Source organism: Jaculus jaculus, chromosome 12 (assembly GCF_020740685.1).
Source record: "Jaculus jaculus isolate mJacJac1 chromosome 12, mJacJac1.mat.Y.cur, whole genome shotgun sequence".
NCBI classification, from domain to species: Eukaryota; Metazoa; Chordata; class Mammalia; order Rodentia; family Dipodidae; genus Jaculus; species Jaculus jaculus.
In genome coordinates this window covers 17,861,714-17,882,924 of record NC_059113.1, presented here as the reverse complement: position 1 = coordinate 17,882,924, position 21,211 = coordinate 17,861,714, and the positions used below count along the sequence as shown (strand labels likewise).

Sequence of the window (21,211 nt, the reverse complement as noted above, 5' to 3'; positions counted from 1 at the left end):
GTAACTAACACAAGACTTTAAACACGAGTACTGTAAGAGGTGAGGAGGACATTGCATATAGGTAGGCGACGATTCACCAGGAAAGCAACAAACTGGGAAAACGTGTCATGAAGATGCAATGGACCGCTTTGCTCTTCACCCCTAACAAGGAATGGAATTCTGACGTGAGTGAGCCTGGAAAGCATATGCGAGGTAAAGCTATCCATTCTTGAAAGATTTGTCTTGTATGCTTCTCCTGATGGGATGTGATGACCAGACTGCCATGAAGCCCAAAACACATGTACATTCCTAATGATGCACAATAAAGACGTACAAAGCTCTTTTGCTCCCTCCCTTCCTTACCCCACCAGAATGCTCTTATTTATTGTTCGCTTGCAAGGAGAGAGCGAGAGCGAGAGAGAAAGAGAGAGGGAGAACGCCAGGGCCTCCCACCACTGCAAATGAATACCAGACGCATCTGGCTTTACATGGTTACTGGGGAATTGAACCCAGGGCTACCAGATTTTGCAAACAAGCAACTTTAATCATTGAGCAATCTTCTAGTCCTATTTATTTTTTTTTAGGTAAAGGTCTCACTCTAGCCTAGGTTGACTTGGAACTTGCTCCATAGCCCAGGCTAGCCTCAAGCTCAAACTTTTGGTGAGCCTTCTGCCTTAGCATCCTAGGTGATGAGACTACAGGTGTGAGCCATCAGGTCTGGCTATTTTATTTACTTTTCATTCATAACAAAATATCTTAGGCTCCCAAGTCAATTACCCCTTGCCTTTCCTGCTACTATCCAACAAGTGGCTTGTTACATTCTATTACTGGGCCAGAGCATGTTTGTGATTTAAAGTCTGGGCATGAGACTAATTTCAGACTTGAGTTTCTTGGCGTACATATATGTCAGTATGAATTTATATATTTCTGGAAGTAGGAAAATATGGAAGGACAAAAAGGTACCAGATTGAATGAACGATCAAATCTCAAAAAAGGTAAGAGGGTGAGGTGTTTTCATGAAAACATGTACCTAGAGGAAGTTATAGAAGGTTGACACCCATGTGTGCATGTAGACAGTCAGTGGAAGCTTTATGAAGCTGGGAAGCATAGTCATGGGCTGATTTTTGCTTGGCTCTGTGAATTATTTATTATTTTCATCACTGTGATGGATGTCTATTTTAACTGCTTTTTAACAATAATTATACCAATATAATTTATGGTGTTACAGGTGCTCACTACGTCATCTGTTAAGATGACGTAACCAAACAAGAGTAAATGGAAGGTATGATTCTTGACTTGGGGAATATGCATCACTTTCAGAAGAAAAGTATAAAATAGCCAATGAAGGATGAATTGTGACATCATGTATGCATGGTGATAAATTTTATTTCAACCTTTTGCTTACTTTCCAAATGTCTATGTTGACTCTGCACTTTAACTTTGAGTGAATAGATTATACATACTGTTTAGGAAGTTACTGGGGAAGAAGGCTACCTACCTTTTTTTCTTTTCTTTTCTTTCTTTCTTTATTTATGAGAGAGAGAGAGAGAGAGAGAGAGAAAGGCAGAGAATGGGCTTGCCAGGGTCTCCAGCCACTGCAAACGAACTCCAGATGCATGTGCCCCATTGTGCATCTGGCTTACGTGGGTCCTGCGGAATCGAACTGGGGTCCTTTGGTTTTGCAAGCAAATGCCTTAACTGCTAAACCATATTTCTAGCCTCCCTCCTTTTAAAGCAGAGTTTCACTGTAGCGCAGGCTGATCATAACTCATTCGGGTGTTTTAACTCATGATGATTCTCCTACTCCAGCCTCCCAAGTTCTGGGATTAAATGCATGTGCCACCACACCTGGCTACCTACCTTTTTGGTACCGCACACTGTTCCTTCGCCTACCCACATCTTCGAGCTTTCTTGGCGATTGGAGGGGAAGTCTACGCTGACGCACATTTGTCCACTAACATTGGCATAGATAATGGTGGCATATTCTATTTTAATTACAATATCACTTTCATATTTACATATCAGTTTTCCACACTTCAAATCACTACAATTCACAGATAAATGAAAATCATTAATTTTTTTATTTTTATTTTAAAAAATAAATATTTATTTACTTATTTTATATTTAAAAATAGTTAGTTAGTTAGAGGGAGAGAGAGAGAATGCTTGTGCCTAGGCCTCCTGCCACTACAAACAAACTCTGGACACATGCACCGTTTTGTGTGTTTGGCTCTCCATGGGTACTAGAAAATTGAACCTGGGCTGGCAGGTTTTACAAGCAAGCAAGCACCTTCAGCTGCTGAGCCATCTCCCCAGCCTAAAAGTCATTAATTTTTGTTTTGTTTTGTTTTTGAGATAGATTCTCACTCTAGCCCAGGAACTCACAGAGATCCTCCTACCTCTACCTCCCATGTGCTGGCATTAAAGAAAGAAGAAGGGAGAGGGAGAATGAGCAAGATCAAAATAGAAGAGGTACTACTTGGAAAGATGAGGGCGTTCAGTGGAACAGAGCAGGGAGGTGGGGCACAAAGGGATAGTGGGAAGGAATTATGATAAATTATACTATACTCAAGTATTAAAATTCTCAAAAATATACCGAACACATATGTGTATATAAGAAGTAGAAATAGAGCTTATTTCTGCACCTATGGCATTTATCATCAGATTCGGCAAGGTTTTGCTTCCTGGACAATGACGTTTTGCTCACATATAGACAAGACTATAGGAATTCGTAGATTTCTTAAGATTTACCCAGGTGCACAGGCTGTGTACCCAGCACTGGTAGAACCACAGTTCCCAGATATATCGTTCTTGGAATTAAGCTCTTCAAAACATTCACTAGAACCAAATCCTGAATCTAAAAACAACAACAACAAAAGTACTCATAGTCACATTAAATGTATAGAAATTCAAATTAAGTAATGATTACACTCAACATTCTAGAGTGGTTTAAAATATATTAAGCAAATATATTAAAAATATATTAAGCAAAATACAGTCATACCAATTGAACATGAAAGCCTCATTTAAGACCACATTGGTGAAATATTTAAAATGCAAAAGTGTATGTATATTACCTGGTAAGAAGGAAACTGTTGTTTAAACAAATAATTGGCTTACTGGTCAATAAAGCCTTTTGCAAAAATACTTTTAAATCACACAATCCGTCATTTCAAGGGCTGTAGGGGCTGAGGAGATGGCTCGTTCAGTACAGGGCTTACCATGTGCTGCAATTACCTTCCTGTTACTGTGCAAACATCTGGCCAGAAGCAGCTTAGGGGAGGAAAGGATTTATTTCAGGCTTACAAATTCTAAGGGAACACCAGCAGTAGCGAAAGAAGCCGGCTCACTTCCATCGATCCGAGCAGAGAGAGGTCACCACACATCCGGGAACCCCCACCAAGTGTGAGGAGGGGGAGGTCACACTGCCCTTCACACACCTGAGGGCTGAGCTCAAGACCCCCCAGTAACATGGTTCTTCCCCAGTAGGGCTCCACCTACTGGAGACCCAAGATTCAAGCCCTAGTCCACGGGACCACACATTTAATATTTTATTTAGTTATTTTCATTTTTATGGGTTTATTTGAAAGTGAGGGGGGCAGATAAAGAGAGAATGGGTGTGCCAAGGCCTCCAGCCACTGCAAAGGAACTCCAGGTGCATGCGCCACCTTGTGCATCTGGCTTTATATGGGTCGGTCCTGGGGAATCAAACCTTTAGCTTTGCAAGCAAGTGCTTTAACTGCTAAGCCCCTCCCATCACTCTTGCCCACATTTAAACCACTCTACCATGCGAGCCTAAGGACCTGAGTTTGGATCCCCAATGGCTACATCAATTGCCAGGTGCAGTGGCTCTCACTTGTAATTGCAGTGCTGGGGAGGCAGAGACAGGAGGACCCCTGGGTTCACTATCTAGCAAGTCTAGCCTAATTGGTGAGCTTCAGGTTCAGTGAGAGACCCTACCTCAATAAAGAAGGTAGAGAGCAACTGAGGGAGGCACCAGCATTGACCTCTAGCCTCCATACACACATATGCATACATATGCACGCACACCTACACACATACATACATACAGACATGCATACATACATGCACCACACACATACACACATACATGCAAAAAAAATAGGATGTCATTGGAAGAGTGCATGCTTAACATGTTTGAGGATCTAAACTCAACTCGCAGTTGCAAAAATAAAGCAGAATGAACAAACAAACAAAAACTAAGACTTGTTTTTGGTCTCCAGAAAATGCATATGGAAAAAAAAAATCACATCATTAAAATACCTCTGCCAAATAAGTCCAGACATTGCTGTTCCCCGTTCTGACACTCTCCATCCATGCAGATCCACTTGTTCTTTCCACATGGGTGCCCGTTGAGCACAAAGAAATTCGCTTGGCACTCTCCCGATGTTCCGTTACAGTACTCTGCGACATCACATTCCCCACTGGCAGCCCTGCATACTTGACCTTTTGCCTTAAACTGATGGGATGAGGTATGAGACAGGACATAAACAAGAGAGAATCTTCATAAAGAATGCTAGTTGCAGAAGCTCTTACTTTACAATTCTCACAGCATGGTCCGTTAGCACAAACCGAACCTGGCTTCAGGCCACACGTGGCAGGATTACAGCATGGAGTCTCATAAGAACATTTCTGAAAGGCAAGCCCAAATGCATGAAATCCCTCTTTTTGCTCTTTGCCATTGTATGACATTTGCATAGTGACAATGCATCACATAACATTCATATACAGGCTTCCCTTACAAATTGGCAAACAGAATATGGGACTGAACACCCTCACTCATGTACTTACCCAACAGACATGTACTAATCGCCTACTAAGTCTTAGATCGTGAGTATTTTAGTGTCCTAGGATACGGTTGACTATATGGACAATAGCACCTTTAACTGCTGAGCTATGTCCCCTGAATCCGTGTTTTCTTGCTGCCTGAGGGCCATGTCCATCCACAGTGCTTTTTCCTTTAATCCTATCTCTACATCTCATCCAGTTTATTTCATTTTATCTTTACCCTTCCTACTTTCCTCCAATACCACAGCTTTAGCTAATATTTCTGTAGCTTGGAAAAAAAACAGCTTCAGTTTCATATCTTTCAAGTAATTTTCACTTTAATATTGATCTGAATTAAAATATCATCAAACTACAAATGTGCCTCCTGCGCTTTCTTTTTTCCCCCGTGTTTTCTTATTCCACAGTAAAAGCTAGACATCTTTCTTTGTGAATGACAAAGAAGTTTATGTGAAAAAGACAAGCCAGAAAAGGACCCGCCCAAGAGAAAGAATAGAAGCCTGAACCAACTCTAGTATAGGATTTTATGACCTGAAAATTAGAAGGGTGACTACTGTGGAATGTGTAAGGAGAGGAGCTATGCTAGTCCTGAGCTACAAAATTTCAGCGATGTAAGATGAACTAATTCTGAAACCTAATATGCAACAACGTGGCTGTAGTTATGCCATTGTATTTCATACTTGGAACTGAGAGAGAGAGAGAGAGAGAGAGAGAGAGAAAGGGAGGGACTGAGAGCTCATAAACCAGGCATGGTGGCTCATACTTTTAATCCCAGCACTCAGAAGACTACAACAGGAGAATTGCTATGAGTTTGAGACTAGCTTGATTGACGTAGTGAGACCATATAGTAATAAAAACATGGGCTGGAGAGATGGCTTAGCGGTTAAGTGCTTGCCTGTGAAGCCTAAGGACCCCGGTTCGAGTCTCGGTTCCCCAGGTCCCACGTTAGCCAGATGCACAAGGGGGCGCACGCGTCTGGAGTTCGTTTGCAGTGGCTGGAGGCCCTGGCGCGCCCATTCTCTCTCTCTCCCTCTATCTGTCTTTCTCTCTGTGTCTGTCTCTCTCAAATAAATAAATAAAAAATGAACAAAAAATATTAAAAAAAAAAACTTAAACAAACCTGGGGCTGGAGGGATGGCTTAGTTAAGGCATTTGCCTGCAAAGCCTAAGGACTCAGGTTCAATTCCCCAGGACCCACGTAAGCCAGATGCACAAGGAGGTGTGTGTGTCTGGAGTCTGCAGTGGCTGAAGGCCCTGGTGTGCCCAATCTCTCTGTCTTTCTCCCTCTCTAAACAAATAAACAAAATATTTTAAAGAAAACTTAAATGTAATATCATTTTACAATTAGGCTAACTAGTTTGTAGGTGGTAATATCTCACAATACATGCATATACCAGTTATCAAATCATCAACTGCATAACCTAAGCATACACAATTTCTCTAGTTGTCAACTATATACTAATAAGGCCTTGAATAAAAAAAATAACAGTACTTGTATATCTAAACTACCAATTAGTGAATCTCTATGTCAATACATCAGTTCACTTGTGAAGTTCGTCCTGCCGTCCTTCTGAGAGGCCTCTTAGGAAAATGACTACAATCAACGAAGTTTCAGTGCAACACTGTAACCATGAATTCACATTTTTGGTGCAGTTCTGGTCCATATCCAGGTCAGTACTAACCTTGGATGGTCCACAGTCACAGATTTCTCCCGGCTCCACTTGGCCATTACCGCATTTGGCCGCCTGTCTGTAAGACAGCTGTAATTGAGGCTGATTCTGAAGACACTGAGACTTTTGACTTGAAATAAAATTTCCAAAGTCTTCCATGCTGCAGTTACTAAAGACCTTCACACCACTGGAATGGCTGGAAAGAAAACCAAAACAAAGTTCACGTTATCATACCAGGGTTTCCATAAACCTTCAGAAATGCAATTTAGTAGCATTCCATGGTAGCACCTAAAACTCACTTGCTGTGCATGGGAAGCCAACAGTGCAGTAACTTACATTAAAATCCCTTTTAACTAAATTAAACTCTACTAGCATTTAAAAATTTTACTTATTTATTTGAGAGAGAACCATATATATATATATATATATATATATATATATATATATATATGGAGAGAATGGACATGCCAGGGCCTCTAGCCACTGCAAATGAACTTCAGACACATGTGCCATCTCATGCATCTGGTTTACATGAGTACTAGAGAATTGAACCTGGGTCCTTAGGCTTCTCAGGGCAAGCACCTTAACCACTAAGCCTTTTCTCCAGCCCCTGTTACTAGCTTTTTAAATATACTTTTTGGTGACATCGGTCTCTTGGTTTACCTTTATCTTAAACATCATTCCATTTTTTAAAATTTATTTTTCCTTTTCCTATTATAAGTTCTAAATGTTGAAATACCCAGATATGTTATATTTAAATACCATAAACTTCTTTTATCATGGCGTTTTGAGGGACAGGCCAGATATTCACTTAGAGGCTATTTACAAATGACTTTAAATCTTTTTTCACATAAAGTGTGTAATTTAGGTTTCTATTAATGCAAATCAGTCTCTGGCCAGGGAGGCCAAGCAAATGAGGGACTATTATGGTAGCATTTATCCTGAATGCACAAAACACCAAGTAAAAATATACACTGTCTTAAATCTAAAAGGAAGGCATGTGTGATTGAAACAATTTGATGCAACTATTTGAAGTAAATAATGGATTATAGTTATTTCATTATGATTTTTCTATTATTCTCAATATTAACATTATTTAAAGCAATTATGATCACAAGGGTCTGAACTGAATGGCCATTATGGTTAATATGATGTTATTCAGATTGAAGATAATAAATCTGATATCAAACCTAATCATTTGGATTATTCCAGGAGAATGTTATTCACTGACCTACATCCTCAGCCCTCTTTTCACTTTTTTTTTTCTTTTTTTAGACAGAGACTCATTAACTTGCTGGGGCTGGCCTTGAACTCCCTGTGTACTTCAGGCAGGCCTTGAAATATATTGAGAGAGAGAATGAGAATGGGTGTGCCAGGGCCTCCAGCCACTGCAAACAAACTCCAGATGCGTGCTCTGTCTTGTGCATCTGGCTTTCATGGGTACTAGGAAATCAAACCTAGGTCCTTAAGCTTTGCAGGCAAGCGCCCTACCCATTAAGCAATCTCTCCAGCCTGAAACTGAGATTCTCTTGCTTCAGCCTCCTGAGTAGCTGGGATTATAGTCCTGTACCACCAGATTCAGTTTCTAACAGGTCAATTTTTCTTAAACAAAATATGCCAAATTATCTTACTATAAACTCAAGCCTCTTACATGGCCTCTGGATTCATTATGCAGATGGAGCCCGGGCACCGGCATTTGGTGACATCATCATAAGCTATACCCATACTGAAGCTCAGTAACTGAGCTAAAACAATTGCAAGTGATTCCAGACTTATAGCTCTGGGGTGCTGGAAATGAAACAAACAAACAGAAAACAGACCACAAATGTACATGTGCACATGTTGGAGTTATTTTGTTTGCTGGTAGAAAAATGTTGTTATTAAAACTAGTCACATAATAAAATAGAGCAGATGCCTCTATGATGTTATCCACATAACTGTGGTCCATGTTGATCTAAGTAACATTAGTTATTTTTTAAAAGATATATTAATAGGACAAAGTGATGGTAAAAAATGATTTTAAATTGTATTTCAGTTAAATACAGAGCAAGTAAAGGTGAAAGCATGCAATTTCAAGTAAATACAGTACGAATAACAAATGAATCCATTGTAATTTTCCATGTTAATTTTTTCTCTTTGATTTATCCCTAGCCAGTTAACCTTGTTTGCTGACATTGTGATATAATCTGGTTTTGTTATTCTGAAAAAAAAATATTCCATGTTGTCAATTGACCAATCAGTATCAGATGATATTTCAGTTTACTTATAGTGGCTTGAGATTCACATACAAACATGATCAGTTATGTTCTGTTTTGCTTCCTAATGTGTAAGTGTGTCTGAAATAACCAAATTGGACAATCTTCAGTTTGGTTGCAATGGACGCTCTTGTGCCATTCCTGGCCTCGTGGGTAGTTCAGTATTGTACTACAAGGACTATGCTTGCTTAGATGAGCATGGCCAAGAGGCTCCATTCTGTTTTGAAGTTTCCAAGCTTTTACAAATATATGTATTATCTGGCACCTCAGTGTTTTAACTGGAATGAATTTCATTAAAATTTATTTAACTTCTTTATTTAAACATATTTTTAACTACGTTTATTTTTCTTCATTGTTGTCCTATGTCTGTCATGACACCTGGTAGCCTGTCCTCTGGCACTTCTACCTTGTCCCAGCCCTCCTCACACTGTCACAGAACATGGGGGACCTGGTTTAGGAGTGATATACCTCTCTCTCCTTCGCCTACACTTTGTGTGATTATAGCTATTTTTGTTGTTAAGAGAAAAACATTAAATAAATTACTGCAGTAGTTATTCACTCTTATTTTCATAATCTTTATGACTTCTAGATTTAAGTCATGTCTACCCAAAGCGACTCAGGTCGTGTTCACACATACAAGCCAGCACTGTACAGGTCCGTGGGGAGGAAGTGACAAAGCGTTCACGGGAGGAGCTGTACCTCTCGCCTTCACCATCTTGCTCCTGACTTTCCCAGCGAAACATCAAGTGATGATGATCCAAGGGAAATAGGGTGGACAAGCTCTCCTCCAGGTGCTGCTCTCATCTCAGACCATTGCCCTCTGCCTCGTGTTCCAGTCATCTGCACCAGAGCCCTCCTTGGTGACCTGCCTGCCTTAGACAGACTAGTTCTGTTTCTGCCGTGTTAACCGGTGGAAGTGTTGCTCCGTTTAGTCTTTACTGTTGTATTATTGGTGCACATAGGGCTGCAACTGGTTGAGGAAGTTCCAAAGTCCAATGTTTAAGAATAGGGAAGTCACTTGCACATAAATAAAAGCTCTCTTGAAAACTTAGTGCTGCTCTCCACTGCGAGCCAGAGAAGCTTCTCTATGGAGATGAGGTGGATACTAAGGACACTAAAACCTCATCACAGTGCTGAAAATAAGAGGCTGTTGAGAGCTCAGCATAAATGAGACATCTCCATTACACCCTCCAAAGCTCAGAGGACATTGAAGAAGGGGGAGCAGAAAGAATGTAAGAGCCACAGGGTGGGAAGGTGTACCTTGAGACATTGTCCTTCAGATCTGAAGTGACCAGTGCATTCATGACCCCACAGTGGTCATCAAAACCCCTACAAGACTTGCTCAGTTCTGAGCACATGAACATTTTAACACAGATGACAGAGGAAGACAAAAAGAATGAGGCACCAAAATAGAAGAACTACTGGGAAAGAGGTGGGGACTTGGTGGAATTGGAATGGGGGAGAGGAAGGGACAAGAATATGCTCAAATTACAGTGTGTTTGTACGTTAAAGTCCTCACACACACATAAATATATGTTTTCCAAACTGCTTCTTTTTCAATTTTTGTCTTCCACCCAAGTCATTCCTTCATTTTCCCTGGCTTACTAAGCGAGAATACCATGCACTGCTCACCTCTCTGAAACTCCAGCAGACACTCTACAGACAGGAGTTAAACAGAAGGCAAGACTCTAGTGAGAACCAGCACAGCATTATGATCCAGTGTCCAAACACCAGTTTCAAGGATTCCAAGACGTTCCAGTAAGCTACAGCTGATATTGTTTATCAGCGACGGCATTGGTTTTCCTAAGCTACAGCTGATATTATTTATCAGCAATGGCATTGGTTTTCCTGTTCTTTATGTCCCAGGAAGCATTTCAAGGTGCTTGATTTTAATCTGGTTTGTAATGATCTTAGCTACATAAGTGAGAACACGTATGAGAGTCTAAACTTTATAACAAATACACAATTAGTTATGAAGACTATGAGAAAATTGATGAGATCATAGAATAAGAATAAAACAGGTCACTTCCCTTAACCACCTCCTAAAAAGGAGAAACTGGAAGGATATTATAAAGCTTTTATATTTAGTAAATTCAATAATAACACTTCTTATATTTAAATATTTAAGTGTTTTAATTTTAAACTTGAGTATTTCTGTCAGCAACAGGGGCAAAGGTTTCTATAACAATGCAAACTTTAATATGGAAATAACAAAGTGAATCTTTACTTTTATACCACTCCATCCTATCTTGCATGCTAACCAGAAGATGAAAGCATACTGTACCATAGCAACACCTCCCGAGTAGTTCTTATCACACATCTTCCCTTGAAAGGTGGCCCCAACGTAGTTTGATGTTTCTCTGTAACTTACATTGAAAAAAAATGGATCAGAGTCATAGGATTTTGCATGATGACCGCTCAGTTTTCACCAGACGTACTTTAGTTTTGCACACTGCTAGTAAACTTATAAATCTCACCACTCACATGGGTGTGACACAGGCTATTGTGTGCCTGCTGTTGTTGCATCTTTACATAAGACTTAAAAAATATGACACGGTGTGCATTTTCATATGGCTTTGTAGGTCATAAAGGAGATTCATCTGATGTGCTGTTTTTTTTTTTTAAGAATAAGATGAATACAACTTCTGAAATAATCAGGATCAAGATGAATAAAATTCCTTAAAATAAGAAGGGTAAAGAAGTGCAGCCTATGCAAAGGTAAAGACATGGCAGGAACAAGGGTCTTTTCACTGTTGGATACAGTTAGCCTGCCAGGGTCATGTGAATACACATATGGGAAAGAATTCCAAAAGTCATAAAATTTCAAAATACATAGTTGTTGTACTTTGTGTCTATTCTGATTAGCGATAACAGAAAAGCAAATGGCTACATAGAGGAGAGGCAAACATGTAGCTGCATTATGTGCATGTTATATTATAATAGACAAAGCCTGTTCACATTTCCTTGTTATGTGTTAAAGTTTTATAGTAAGGTGAAGAACAAGACTAAGGGACTATATTCATAGACTTCAGATAGGCCCCATTGAAGACATATTGTTAGTATTTGATGCATCGTTAGGGACTTCTGTAGTCAGTTCTGCATAGCTAGGATGAGCATCTAAGTCAGACACAGTTTATGGTAGGAAAGAGTTTATTTCAAGCTTATAGATCCAGGGAGGAAGGTCCACCAATGGCAGAAGAAGCTTTCGACCTGTTGCCAAAACGCACCTTACAGCTGGACCCCAGGATCAACCCCCCCCCCCCCAGTGACACCTCCTCCAGCTAAGTGGCTGGAGTTTCAAATTACAAGCTTTAATAAAACACCTCACTTTATGGGGGGGGGGAATACATTTAAACTACAATATTCTGCCCCTGGCTCCCAAATGACTTATCATCTCATGTTATGAATTAAATTGTATTCTTTCCAATTTCAATGGTCCCCATAGTCTTTACCAACTTTAAGACTGTTTCTTAAGTATAAATCTTATAAAAGCAAAGCAAGTTACATACTGCCAACATATAATAGCACAGAGTAAACATTTCTACTACTATAAGGCATAACAAGGAGAGATTGGACCAATACAAAATCAATAACCAATAATAAATTGTGACCGTGAAGAGCAGGTACCTGCTTTTCAAGTTGGTTCCTTTCAGGAGTTTCCATTTCTACCTTTTAGTCTTTCCTGGGTGGAATCAGCTCAAGCATCTTTCCGTTGTTTCAATGTGAGTACTAGTTAGCCATCCTTAACAGCAGTTTCAGAAACCCAAAACCTGACTCTGTGACAGTGATTTGAAAGTTGCTTGAATTTTTCCAACTTTAAATCTTGTATCTCTCAGTTCTATATCTTCTGCCAAGCACATAAGTCCATTACTTTCAAATTCAACCTTGATCAAACTCTCTAGGCATGGGCAACAAAAGGTAGCCAGCCTTTATGCCACTAGCTCAGTTCCAGCACAGTTTTCTGCTGTCTTCCCTTTCCTTTAGAAAGTTCCAAAGCCAACACAACTTCCTCTGCTCTTAATGTTATCAAACTCTCACTAAAATAGCCCCAAAATTTTGGCTTACCATTCTCTATGGCTTCTGCAGGCCAATGTACCAAAACCATACATATTCCTCCTCCAGCATACAAGTTTCAAATGACCAAAATCAGCTGGGCATGGTAGCACACCTTTAATGCCAGCACTTGGGAGGCAGAGGTGGGAGGATCACCATGAGTTTAAGGTCACCCTGAGACTACATGGTAAATTCCAGGTCAGCCTAGACTAGAACAAAATTCTACCTCACAAAAAAAAAGAAGAAAGAGAGCAAGAGAGACCAAAATCCACATGATCAGATTCATCTCAGCAACACCACCCCACTCTTAGTATTAAATTTTTGTTTTTATCAGTTGCTGGGATGGACACTAAACCATACACAGTTTATGGAAGGAAGGGATTTATTTCAAGCTTACGGATCCAAAAGGAAGTTCCATCAATGATGGAAGAGGCTGCTTCTATACATCCAAACAGAGAAAAATAACCAAACATCCTGTAAAAACCCAAAGCAGCAAACACAAACCTCGGCAAGCAGCAGAGCTCAGACTGCTCTGCATGCCTTTGGGTTGGAAATCAGACCTGCCCCCAGACACACTTTAGGGCTGGGCCCCAGGATCTTCCCCCACCCCCGGCCCCAGTGACACCTCCTCCAGCTAGGAGGCTGGAGATCCAAGTAACTTTCATAAAATGTCTGAGGGGACATACATTCAAAGTATCATGGGGACTATGATAGTTTATACTGATTACCAATTTGACAGGACCTAGAATTGCTTGTGAGAGATTATGTAGATTCAGTTAGCCTCTGGGCACATCCGTGAGGGATTATCTTGATTAGGTTAATTAAGGTGGGAAGAACCACCTTTAGTTTGCATCACCATTCCATGGGTTGGGGTCCAGGTCTATGTAAAAAGGAGAGAGATGGCTAAGCATCAGCTTTCATTGCTCTCTGCTTCCTCACTGTGGACTGAATGTGAGTAGCTGCTTTGAGCTCCTGTAGCCGTGCATTTCCCTCCATGATGGACTGGTATTTTGTCCTAACAGAGAAAAAGTAACTGACAGAGAGACACCCTTAATGGTGTGGTGCACTAAGTTAAGAAGGCATGCAGAAGCAAAATTGAAGAAGTGACCTTTAACTACAGACCAATGAAATGGGGGGGGGCATCAATCATTATGTCATAAATATGGTGTCCTGAAATATAATATTTACATAGCATTAAATATCAGAGAAAAATTATGGAAGAAGACCTTTCCCCAAGAGGTCCTGTGAATCATCAGAAATTGCCTTGAACTCACGTTTCCTTTGTTTAAGCTTTAGTAACACCAAAACATGCTTACACAAGTAAAAATGCTATATCATGTGACCGCAACACCAGGTAAGATTGTTTCCATTCTAGAAATCTGTGCAGTAACTCATTGGCATCTCCAGTGGTTGCAATCTTATTCTCATCTATCCAAAATTCCAGTGAAGACAGGATTACTGTAAGATTAAAGGAGGTAAAAATCTAAAAAAAGAACACACACACAGAAAACCTGTTCAGTCAGTGTGGTCTAAATGGACCTGGAAAAACAGCCATGGAAATGAACTCACAACACATTAAACAGCTGACCTGTGAGTCTGGAATGGTCTTTAAGAATCTATCAATAGGGGCTGGAAAGATGGCTTAGTGGTTAAGCACTCGCCTGTGAAGCCTAAGGACCCTGGCTCGAGGCTCAATCCCCCATGACCCACATAAGCCAAATGCACAGGGTGGTGCATGCATCTGGAATTCATTTGCAGTGGCTGGAGACCCTGGTGTGCCCATTTTCTCTCTCTCTGTCTCTCTGCCTCCTTCTCTCTCTGTCTGTTGCTCTCAAATAAAAAAAATAAAAATAAACAACAAAAAAATCTATCAATAGGTTATAGGTACCACCAAGTCATTGTACTTGAAAATGTTTGCACTCTGGGTAAGGGGATGGAGCTCAGCTGGTAGCGTGCTTAACTGGCATGCAAAAAGCCCTAGGTTTGCTCCCCGGTGCTACATAACCCAAGTGTGGTCAGCCTCAGGGCCATTCTGGGCTACATAGCAAGTTGGAGGCCAGCCTGAGATGCATAAAACCCTGTCTCAAAAAAAAAAAAAAAAATCCCAGCACTTCAGCAAGCTCCTTAGCAACTATTTAATACTTACAATAACCTAACCCAGGTACCCATAATTATCATTACTCCTGTTTTACAAAAATTAAACAATTAACTTTCCCTACATTGTGTGATATGTATACTTAGGAAGTATCATGAAAGAACAAATGGAGTTGTTAGCAACAGAAGCAAGTACAAAAGTATTTTAACTGTAAACACTTACAGCATTCACCAGTCCAATCAGCTGGAAAATTTTTTGAGTGACAATAGCTGCATCAGAACCAATATGATTATACTGTAAAAATACAATGTCTTTTAGATATACATCTATATTTCCAAGAATAGAGCACATGTTCATTGTAAAGCAACATTTAATACAGCTAAAATAATTTTAAAAGTAAAAAAGTATGTTCTCTGGACATAATATGATTAAACAAGGAACCAAACCAGAGATCCAGAAAAGCCAAAATATGCAGAACCAACCATCCATAATCAATGGGAGGGATAAGGAAGTACCATATTAATGAAAATACACCATGTACTCTGACTATTAGCCACACCTGCCAGTTGAGGAACTTTAGACCCAAAGAAAGGAAGACTGTGTGGGAGGGTGATGAAGAAATATAAAACAACAAAGCTAATTTAGAAAATTGATTATTAAAAAGACAGAAAATAAAAATAAGCAAGGAACCAACAGCCATACTGCTAAGAGCATTCAAGAAGCAATGATTGAGGGTGAGAGGACTGTGACTCCCCACCTTAGGGATTCTAGAATTATCTGTCATCGTAAGCTATTACATATGAAGCCTTTATTTTATTTACATTATTATGTGTAAAGCTAAGAAGAAACATTATACAGAAACTGGGATCTGTATTTCGTACCAATGCAAGCAATTTAAACTGCATTAAAACCTGGCTATAACAAGGATATTGTTTATCTTCTGTCAGAACTTTATTCTACAAACACAGGATAATTTTATAAACCTGCATTGTTAATAAAAAGTGACATAAGAAAAATAAATCAGAATATACTTACCAATTGTTTTTCCACGATAACATGCATCTCTATAAAATGAAAGAGTTCTGGTTGTGTCTAAAAAAGAATCCAAAGACCACTTCAAAATTGAAGGGCTACTGACATATTTCCAGTTTTACCACTGCTGGTAAGGAGCCCAGTGTTGAAAGATAGGATTTTACATTCAGATAAATGCTACCACCTGGATAAACTTTGAGCGCATCATTAGTTGGCAGGCAGGGTAGGGGTGGGGTGGGGAAGCCACAAAAGACAACATATTTGGTGATCCCTTTTTGGTGATTTAAAATGTCCTGAGAAGGCAAGTTAATAGGCACAAAAATATATGAGTAGTTTCCAACAGAAGGTAGGAAAAATGGCAAGAGATACAGAGGATGCTTACAGCTCTGTCACAGTTTTTCAACTTTGAAAGCAGAAACCAACCACACGTATAAGTGTTGCCCTGCTCATTAAGGCTTTGTCTATATGAACAGACTGGGCTAGCTTTGGCTTCAGAGCCATAGTTTGTCATCCATTGGTCAGATGGCCAATAACATCACTGTGTTGTGCAAGGGAATTTTGTATTGATTTTACAATATAATCATATAATAAAATGCCAAATGCATAAGACAATATATCACTTAATATCTCTTTGAGGATAAAAATACCCTCAAAGATGACTGCTGCTCCCACAATGTACAACCCACAATCCCCACGGGGATGACCGATGACCCCAACGAGGAGGACCCCTTCAGAAAGGGTGCAGGGATGAGGAAAGGGAAGGTATTAACATGTGTTGCTTCCATACTAAGTATGTTCATAACTAACAAAAATATACTTGGCCGATTAAAATGGCATGAAGGAAGAAGGAATAAAGGACACACAAGACAAAATTGACAACATCATAGATTTAATCCCTGCATGTGCATAAGTGTCCATGTGATTATCAAGTTAAAAATAATAGCATACTCTTTGAAAGAACCACAGTTTAACTGAAATATTTGTAGCTATGAAAACACGTAAATCGATGAAGTCAGAAGGTGAGGATGTCACTAGCAACATAACAGAAATTCACAAAAATATAACAAGAAAGTTACAAAAGTAGTTTTAAGATTTATAAGTTATGAACTTTCTGATCTACATACCCTCATGAGTGTCTATGGTGTGTTGGGGGTGGTATAATGTCTGTTGCTGTAGGGTAATAACCATATTGCTGACTCAATCACTTACCTGCATAAGTTGTATCTTGTAGGGCAGATTTCTTAATTCAATTTCTTTCTCAGCATATAAGGAACTACCTATGTTCTTGTGCTCTAATTGATAAATCACATGTTCAAAACCAATCGAAGACTCCAGAGGTTCAATTCCATAACTAACATTTCCAAACTGAAGTAAGCCCCTATGAAAGGTAAAAATACAATTATGCATTTGTAAAAGGTAATGTAAATATTACTATAACACATTTTTTATAACTCAGTTAATTGTCATTGAGTTACTGAGGATCCACAGATTTCATGAGTGACACAGGATAAAAATATGATTGAGAATTTGCCTTGTTATTAAGATTTCATAGCTTCCAAGTATAAGAAAAATCTCAATTCAGTATAAGGGTAAAAGTTATTGTTAAAAATAATTTCTGCCGGGCATGGTGGCACACACCTTTAATCCCAGCACTCGGGAGGCAGAGGTAGGAGGATCGCCATGAGTTTGAGGCCACCATGAGACTACATAGTGGATTCCAGGTTAGCCTGAACTAGAATGAGACCCTACCTCAAAAAACCAATAATAATAACAATAATAATAATTATTATTTCTAAGTCAATATCCCACATGATTGCTGTATGATTGTATATTACAACCTGAGTCCAGTACACGTGCTCACAATCACCAAAGAATTTGGATAACCTTCAACATGTCCTTGGTAGTAGCAGAAATTCTGAAAGACAAAAATCAAATACATGTTTCTCTCATGTGAAAGACATTATGTTCAGATATTTAAAGCATGTTTTCTGTGTTTAAAAAATGGGTTTTATGAGACACATAGGTGAGCATTTGGCTCAGTTATCTATGATATTCTCCATAGTTTTATAAAGAACATTTATGTATGGGTATAAATTAAAAATGACTTTCTGGATCATTAGGATAAGATAAAAAAATCAGAATTTTCAAGAGTCCTCATTTTTTTACATTGTGACTTAATTTTGTATGATAAACAAAATGAATCCAAAAGAGAAATTACTTTGAGCATCCTGGTGGAAGGCTGTGTGTAGATTTAACCCTGACACAGATAACAGTTAAAAGCTCTGGGAAACATTTTATTTTTAAACTTTAGATACAAAGGCAAGCAGAAAAGAGAGTGCACTGGACCCCAGAAAGCAGAAAATTGCATGTGCTGAGATTCACATTATATGGGATTCTTCCATGTGAAGGACCCTCTCAGGCAGCTAAAACTGCAACAGAAGCCCGTGTCCTTCAGCTCGAGGATTGTGGCCATGGTTTCAGAGGCTCCAGGTTCTAGGAGGTGCCACATGCAGGAAGGGAGGGAGGTACCAGAGGAGCCCGATATGTGGGCTCAGGAACAACCTCTACATTTACATTTGGACTGAGTAGGGGAGAGAGACCCCAAATGGGACTGCCCCCGTGCCCTAGGTGAATATTGACTCCACTCTAATCTTGTCTTTGAGGACAGAATGCCTAAAGGCCACAAATTCCTCATGGGATTTGGGTCCAACTGAAACGAACCTGATCCAAGATGGCTGCCAGACTGAGCACATGACAATCTCTAGCTTCATTATAATCTATTTCCCATACTAATTGACATGCATACTGGCCAACAGCCATGACAGGGAGTGGCAGGCCATAAGAGTTTCAAAAAGGGATTGCAAGCTGGGAAGAAGGCCCTGGTGGTTTGAGTCAGGTGTCTCCCCTATAAACTTAGTGTTCTGAACGCTAGCTCCCCACCTGGTGGCAATTTGGGAGTTGAAGCCTTCTGAAGGTGATTTATTGTTGGAGATGGGCTTTTGTGGTTATATCCAGCTTGTCCTTACCAGTGTTTGGCTCACTGTCCTGTTCCTGTTGCCCACCTGATGCTGGCTAGGTGGTGATGTCCACCCTCTGCTCATGCCATCACTTCCCCCTGCCACTGTGGAGCTTCCTCTCAAGTCTGTAGGCCAAAATGAACCCTTTTCTCCCACAAGCTGTTCTTGGTCGGGTGTTTTCAGCTGTCAAAGTGATACTGACTGCAACAGTGACTCACTGGGTAAAGTGACTACTTTACAAGCATGAGAACTTGAGTTCAGGTCCCCAAACACCCAGGTGGGGTTCACGTGCCAGTAATCCTAGAACTATAGAGGTGGAGTCAGAAGGATCCCCAGGGCTGGCTGGCTGGCTTGTCTAGCTGAACTGGTGAGTTATGGGTCCACTGAGAGTTCCTGTATCATAAAAAGAAGGTATAGAGGGCTGGAGAGACTGTCCAGTGGTTAAGGCATTTGCTTGCAAAGTATGACGGTCTGGGTTTGATGCTCCAGTACCCACATAAAGCCATGTGCACCAAGTGACACATGCGTTGCAGTGGTAAGAGCCACTGTGTGTCCATTGCATCTGTCTCTTTGCAAATGAATAAATAAAATATTTAAAAAGTAAGGTGGAGGGCTGGAGAGATGGCTTAGCGGTTAAATGCTTGCCTGTGAAGCCTAAGGACCCCGGTTTGAGGCTCGGTTCCCCAGGTCCCACGTTAGCCAGATGCACAAGGGGGCGCACGCGTCTGGAGTTTGTTTGCAGAGGCTGGAGGCCCTGGCGCGCCCATTCTCTCTCTCCCTCTATCTGTCCTTCTCTCTGTGTCTGTCACTCTCAAATAAATAAATAAAAATTAAAAAAAAAAAGTAAGGTGGAGAAGTGAGAGAGGAAGAAATCTGGCATCAACCTCTGGCCTCCATACGCACACCCACACTTGTGCATATGCATGTACACCCACATGTGTCTGCATGCATACGAACATGCATAAACATACCCCCCACACATATACATGCAACAAAGGGTTGCTGTCTGACTTCTAGGAAATCTCCCATTCCAGGAAAAGACGTGAATATTCCTCTCCTTTCAAGCTGTCTTCCCCATTCATTTCTGTGGCCTTATACCTTTGACTTCACTATACCCAATGGGCAAAAAAGTTATTTATTTTCCATTCTTGGGTCACCTGAGTAAACACATATTGTTGGAGTTCAGCCTAGGTTTCTTCACTGGCTTTATGACAGGGAACAGATGGCTCCATGGGATGGGAGCAGGGGCATGAATTGTGCTAACGCAGGAATCATGTCAGAAACTAATACCAGAATGGCTGAAGAACCAAGAAGAATGTCAGTCTACAATCAGGGGATGGAGGACCCTGCCCATGCCAGGCAGGGGCTCTACCACTGAGCTGTAGCTCCAGAGTAAGACTTAAAACTCTTTAAAAATGAACCACAAGTGCTACAAGATATCACTGAATGTGCTTAGTGTATGATTAAGAGTATATTAGATGCTTAAGTAAAAGGGAAGATTAGCACACAAGAGAAAGAAAAATCAGAAAGGCAACTCAGCCTGAAATAACCTAGGATTTTGGTATTAATCATGCCTAAACCTTGCTGGGCATGATGGCACACACCTTTAATCCCAGTACTTGGGAGGTAGAGGTAGAAGGATCATTGCAAGTTCCAGGCCACCCTGAGACTGCATCATGAATTCCAGGTCAGCCTGGGCTAGAGTGAGACCCTAAAAAAAAAAAAAAATACTTCCTAAACCATTCTATAAAAGCGGTCAACAACATAAAGGAAAATTGGCCCAATGAAGGCTCTACTCAGAAGTTCAGCAGAGAAATAGGGAGTGTAAAAGCCAACTAGAACAGAAACACATTTTAAGTGCATGAAATACACTGGGTAGGTTTTACTGCAAAAGCAAGGGTTAAGAGAACCTTAAAATTACACTGATAAAAATGGTTACATCTGAACTATATAAAGTTGAGAGAATATGAAGCTTTAAAAATGGAGCAGAGAGGGCTGGGGAGATGGCGCAGTGGCTAACACATTTGCCACACAAATTCAAGAATCTGAGTTGGAATCCCTAAACCCTATATGAACCTGGACATGGTAGCCCATGTCTGTAATCCCGGCATGCCCATGGTGAGGGGGGAGGTGGAGACGGTAGAATCCCCAGGAGCTTGCAGATCAGCTAGCTTGGAGTAGGGAACAGCAAACAAGAGACCCTGCCCCCAGCAAGGTGGAAGGTGAGGACTGACCTCTGAAGTTGTCTTCATCTGAACGCTGCAGCACATGTGCCTGTACTCACACACACGAACACACCCGCAC

General features: G+C 40.4%; 1 protein-coding gene across 1 annotated transcript in view; it reads right to left on the bottom strand.

The window, feature by feature from the left end:
* LOC101605551 (disintegrin and metalloproteinase domain-containing protein 2) overlaps positions 1-21,211 on the bottom strand; it is a 42,411-nt gene that overhangs the window by 8,633 nt on the left and 12,567 nt on the right. The window contains exons 5-16 of the mRNA XM_004665791.2: positions 17,729-17,805; positions 17,100-17,268; positions 15,894-15,950; positions 15,081-15,152; positions 14,080-14,246; positions 10,995-11,076; positions 8,107-8,243; positions 6,468-6,651; positions 4,537-4,632; positions 4,264-4,459; positions 2,731-2,836; positions 1,840-2,023 (exon numbers count right to left, since the gene is read on the bottom strand). Of these exons, the coding sequence (XP_004665848.2) occupies positions 1,840-2,023; positions 2,731-2,836; positions 4,264-4,459; positions 4,537-4,632; positions 6,468-6,651; positions 8,107-8,243; positions 10,995-11,076; positions 14,080-14,246; positions 15,081-15,152; positions 15,894-15,950; positions 17,100-17,268; positions 17,729-17,805 (1,527 nt within the window). The remainder of the gene's footprint in view (positions 1-1,839; positions 2,024-2,730; positions 2,837-4,263; positions 4,460-4,536; positions 4,633-6,467; positions 6,652-8,106; positions 8,244-10,994; positions 11,077-14,079; positions 14,247-15,080; positions 15,153-15,893; positions 15,951-17,099; positions 17,269-17,728; positions 17,806-21,211) is intronic.